At 52.3% G+C, this 5,508-nt stretch overlaps 1 protein-coding gene across 1 annotated transcript in view; it reads left to right on the plus strand.

Moving 5' to 3' along the window:
* LOC129845965 (adhesive plaque matrix protein-like) overlaps positions 1-4,959 on the plus strand; it is an 8,529-nt gene extending 3,570 nt beyond the window's left edge. Inside the window, exon 2 of the mRNA XM_055913952.1 lies at positions 2,767-4,959. Within this exon, the coding sequence (XP_055769927.1) occupies positions 2,963-3,901 (939 nt within the window). The 5' untranslated portion in view covers positions 2,767-2,962 and the 3' untranslated portion in view covers positions 3,902-4,959. The remainder of the gene's footprint in view (positions 1-2,766) is intronic.
* The last annotated feature ends 549 nt before the right edge of the window (positions 4,960-5,508 follow it).

Raw genomic sequence — 5,508 nt, forward strand, 5'->3', positions numbered from 1 at the left:
TGTGACTATGCTCTTGAAGAGGTGATGATATTCAAACCAGATAATCATCCCTTGGAAACGGCACGTAGTTGTCAGTGGTTTTAGCGGAGCTGGGATCTCCTTGTCCCCCAGCGTCTACATCGAAAGCTCTGCACCGTATTGATAACGACCGATAGGCTGATCGTCTGATAGGCTGCTGCAGCAGTGTGCTGCTATGTGGGATGTGGCTAAGGAAGGGAAGCAGCATCTGGTTGGCTGGCTATGTGGGTGTGGCTAAGGAAGGGAAGCAGAAGCTAACTGGCTGGCTGGCTATGTGGGTGTGGCTAAGGACGGGAAGCAGCATCTGGCTGGCTGGCTGGCTATGTGGGTGTGGCTAAGGAAGGGAAGCAGCATCTGGTTGAATGGCCAGCTATGTGGGTGTGTCTAAGGAAGGGAAGCAGCATCTGGTTGGCTGGCTGGCTATGTGGGTGTGGCTAAGGAAGGGAAGCAGCATCTGGTTGGCTGGCTGGCTATGTGGGTGTGGCTAAGGAAGGGAAGCAGCATCTGGTTGGCTGGCTGGCTATGTGGGTGTGGCTAAGGAAAGGAGGCCGCATCTGGTTGGCTGACTGGCTATGTGGGTGTGGCTAAGGAAGGGAAGCAGCAGCTGGTTGGCTGTCTGGCTTTGTGGGATGTGGCTAAGGAAGGGAAGCAGCATCTGGTTGGCTGGCTATGTGGGTGTGGCTAAGGAATGGATGCAGCAGCTGGTTGGCTGGCTGGCTATGTGGGTGTGGCTTAGGAAAGGAGGCAGCATCTGGTTGGCTGGCCTGCTATGTGGGTGTGGCAAAGGAAGGGAAGCAGCAGCTGGTTGGCTGGCTGGATGGCTATGTGGGTGTGGCTAATGAAAGGAGGCAGCATCTGGTTGGCTGGCCAGCTTTGTGGGTGTGGCTAAGGAAGGAAAGCAGTAGCTGGTTGGCTGGCTGGCTATGTGGGTGTGGATAAGGAAAGGAGGTAGCATCTGGTTGGCTGGCCAGCTTTGTGGGTGTGGCTAAGGAAGGGAAGCAGTAGCTGGTTGGCTGGCTGGCTATGTGGGTGTGGCTAAGGAAAGGAGGTTGCATCTGGTTGGCTGGCCTGCTATGTGGGTGTGGCTAAGGAAGGGAAGCAGCATCTGGTTGGCTGGCTATGTGGGTGTGGCTAAGGAAGGGAAGCAGAAGCTAACTGGCTGGATGGCTATGTGGGTGTGGCTAAGGAAGGGAAGCAGCAGCTGGCTGGCTGGCTATGTGGGTGTGGCTAAGGACGGGAAGCAGCATCTGGCTGGCTGGCTGGCTATGTGGGTGTGGCTAAGGAAGGGAAGCAGCATCTGGTTGGCTGGCCAGCTATGTGGGTGTTGCTAAGGAAGGGAAGCAGCAGCTGGTTGTCTGGCTATGTGGGTGTGGTTAAGGAATGGATGCAGCAGCTGGTTGGCTGGCTGGCTATGTGGGTGTGGCTAAGGAATGGAAGCAGCAGCTGACTGGCTGGCTATATAGGTTTGGCTAAGGAAAGGAGGCCGCATCTGGTTGGCTGACTGGCTATGTGGGTGTGGCTAAGGAAGGGAAGCAGCAGCTGGTTGGCTGTCTTGCTTTGTGGGATGTGGCTAAGGAAGGGAAGCAGCATCTGATTGTCTGGCTATGTGGGTGTGGTTAAGGAATGGATGCAGCAGCTGGTTGGCTGGCTGGCTATGTGGGTGTGGCTAAGGAAAGGAGGCAGCATCTGGTTGGCTGGCTATGTGGGTGTGGCTAAGGAATGGATGCAGCAGCTGGTTGGCTAACTGGCTATGTGGGATGTGGCTAAGGAAGGGAAGCAGCATCTGGTTGGCTGGCTATGTGGGTGTGGCTAAGGAATGGATGCAGCAGCTGGTTGGCTGGCTGGCTATGTGGGTGTGGCTTAGGAAAGGAGGCAGCATCTGGTTGGCTGGCCTGCTATGTGGGTGTGGCAAAGGAAGGGAAGCAGCAGCTGGTTGGCTGGCTGGATGGCTATGTGGGTGTGGCTAATGAAAGGAGGCAGCATCTGGTTGGCTGGCCAGCTTTGTGGGTGTGGCTAAGGAAGGGAAGCAGTAGCTGGTTGGCTGGCTGGCTATGTGGGTGTGGCTAAGGAAAGGAGGTAGCATCTGGTTGGCTGGCCTGCTATGTGGGTGTGGCTAAGGAAGGGAAGCAGCAGCTGTTTGGCTGGCTGGCCGGCTATGTGGGTGTGGCTAAGGAAGGGAAGCAGCAGCTGGTTGGCTGGCTGGCTGGCTATGTGGGTGTGGCTAAGGAAGGGAAGCAGTAGCTGGTTGGCTGGCTGGCTATGTGGGTGTGGCTAAGGAAAGGACGTAGCATCTGGTTGGCTGGCCTGCTATGTGGGTGTGGCTAAGGAAGGGAAGCAGCAGCTGTTTGGCTGGCTGGCCGGCTATGTGGGTGTGGCTAAGGAAGGGAAGCAGCAGCTGGTTGGCTGGCTGGCTGGCTGGCTATGTGGGTGTGGCTACGGAAGGGAAGCAGCAGCAGACAACAAAGGAAAAGAACTACAAACCTCCCTGCTTCATCCCCTGGAGTATGGCAAGAGCATCAGAACCTCTCCTCCTTATCCTCCTCCCTCTCCTCCCTCGCTCTCTCCTCCTGTTTCTAGGGTTGTGCCAGCGGCAGGCAGTCAGGGTGGCTAGAGACATGCATACTCAGGCTCTCTCTCTCATGTCTTGTTAATGTTATTTTCCCCTCCCCTCCCCTCATTTTCCCCTCTCTCTCTCTCTCCCCCCCCCCCCCCCCTCTCTCTCTCTCCCCCCCTCTCTCTCTCTCTCAGGCTGGGCTGTGAAGCTGATGGTTGATATCCAGAGAGAACCAACGCCTTTCTCTTGCTGACAATTTCAAACACTTTGGTCTGATAGAGCCGAGCAGCGACCCAGTTGAAGGAATAAAAATGACATGCATAATGGAGCGAGACATCGGAGCCAACTGTCAGGAAAAATCAGGCTCTGGGAGATTAAATCATTCATGCTATGAATTTACACTTTCATATTATCTCCACCTACCTCTCATATTATCTTCACCTACCCCTCATATTATCTCCACCTACCTCTCATATTATCACCACCTACCTCTCATATTATCTCCACCTACCCCTCATTATCTCCACCTACCTCTCATATTATCTCCACCTACCTCTTATATTATCTCTACCTACCTCTCATATTATCTCCACCTACCCCTCACATTATCTCCACCTACCTCTCATATTATCTCCACCTACCTCTCATATTATCTCCACCTACCCCTCATATTATCTCCACCTACCTCTCATATTATCTCCACCTACCTCTCATATTATCTCCACCTACCCCTCATATTATCTCCACCTACCCCTCATATTATCTCCACCTACCCCTCATATTATCTCCACCTACCCCTCATATTATCTCCACCTACCTCTCATATTATCTCCCCCTACCCCTAATATTATCTCCACCTACCTCTCATATTATCTCCCCCTACCTCTCATATTATCTCCACTTACCTCTCATATTATCTCCCCCTACCCCTCATATTATCTCCACCTACCTCTCATATTATCTCCACCTACCCCTCATATTATCTCCACCTACCCCTCATATTATCTCCACCTATCCCTCATATTATCTCCACCTACCTCTCATATTATCTCCACCTACCCCTTATATTATCTCCACCTACCCCTCATATTATATCCACCTACCTCTCATATTATCTCCACGTACCCCTTATATTATCTCCACCTACCTCTCATATTATCTCCACCTACCTCTCATATTATCTCCACCTATCCCTCATATTATCATCACCTACCCCTCATATTAAGCTGCATCTATTTTCCAGGTATAAGTAATGACATTAGTGAATGTTACCAGTATTGTACAATTATCCTCCTCCCATCTCCACCCATACTTGGGGTGTTAGGGTAGCCTAGTGGTTAGAGTGTAGGTAGCGGCAGGTAGCCTAGTGGTTAGAGTGTAGGGTCGGCAGGTAGCCTAGTGGTTAGAGTGTAGGGACGGCAGGTAGCCTAGTGGTTAGAGTGTGGCGGCGACAGGTAGCCTAGTGGTTAGAGTGTAGGGGTGGCAGGTAGCCTAGTGGTTAGAGTGTAGGGGCGGCGGGTAGCCTAGTGGTTAGAGTGTAGGGGCAGGCAGGTAGTCTATTGGTTAGAGTGTAGGGACGGCAGGTAGCCTAGTGGTTAGCGTGTAGGGGCGGCAGGTAGCCTAGTGGTTAGAGTGTAGGGACGGCAGGTAGCCTAGTGGTTAGAGTGTAGGGGCGGCAGGTAGCCTAGTGGTTAGAGTGTAGGGACGTCAGGTAGCCTAGTGGTTAGAGTGTGGCGGCGACAGGTAGCCTAGTGGTTAGAGTGTAGGGGCGACAGGTAGCCTAGTGGTTAGAGTGTAGGGGCGGCAGGTAGCCTAGTGGTTAGAGCGTTGGGACGGCAGGTAGCCTGGTGGTTAGAGTGTAGGGGCGGCAGGTAGCCTAGTGGTTAGAGTGTAGGGACGGCAGGTAGCCTAGTGGTTAGCGTGTAGGGGCAGGCAGGTAGTCTAGTGGTTAGAGTGTAGGGGCGGCAGGTAGCCTAGTGGTTAGAGTGTAGGGACGGCAGGTAGCCTAGTGGTTAGAGTGTAGGGACGGCAGGTAGCCTAGTGGTTAGCGTGTAGGGGCAGGCAGGTAGTCTAGTGGTTAGAGTGTAGGGGCGGCAGGTAGCCTAGTGGTTAGAGTGTAGGGGCGGCAGGTAGCCTAGTGGTTAGAGTGTAGGGACGGCAGGTAGTCTAGTGGTTAGAGTGTAGGGGCGGCAGGTAGCCTCGTTTTTAGAGCGTTGGACTAGTACCTGAAAGGTTGCAAGATCGAAACCCCGAGCTGACAAGGTAAAAATCTGTTGTTCTGCCCCTGAACAAGGCAGTTAACCCACTGTTCCAAAGGCCGTCATTGTAAAATAGAATTTGTTCTTAACTGACTTAACTTGTTAAATAAAGGTTAAAAATAAGATAAATGCTTCCTCCATCTTTAAATGAGCGTTGCTCTCTTCCCATCACATCCTCATTGGTTCAGAAGGGAAACACGCCGTGTGTGTGTGTGTGTGTGTGTGTGTGTGTGTGTGTGTGTGTGTGTGTGTGTGTGTGTGTGTGTGTGTGTGTGTGTGTGTGTGTGTGTGTGTCTCTAAATCAGGGTTGCTATGTTCCCATCACATTCTCATTGGTTCAGAAGGGAAACAAACCATGTGTGTGTGTGTGTGTGTGTGTGTGTGTGTGTGTGTGTGTGTGTGTGTGTGTGTGTGTGTGTGTGTGTGTGTGTGTGTGTGTGTGTGTGTGTTTGTGTGCGCGCGCGCGCGCGTGTGTGTGCAATAATGTGTGTGTGTGTGTGTGTGTGTGTGTGTGTGTGTGTGTGTGTGTGTGCGCGCGTGCGTGTCTTTAAATGAGTGTTGTTAGGTTCCCATCACATTCTCATTGGTTTGATCGATGTCTTCATTTTATACTGGAATTCCTCTCCGTAATGGATCACTTGTTTACATACCTCTCTCTCTCTCCAGGGCCTGTAGCAG

This window comes from Salvelinus fontinalis, unplaced genomic scaffold, assembly GCF_029448725.1.
Source record: "Salvelinus fontinalis isolate EN_2023a unplaced genomic scaffold, ASM2944872v1 scaffold_0412, whole genome shotgun sequence".
Lineage (NCBI taxonomy): Eukaryota > Metazoa > Chordata > Actinopteri > Salmoniformes > Salmonidae > Salvelinus > Salvelinus fontinalis.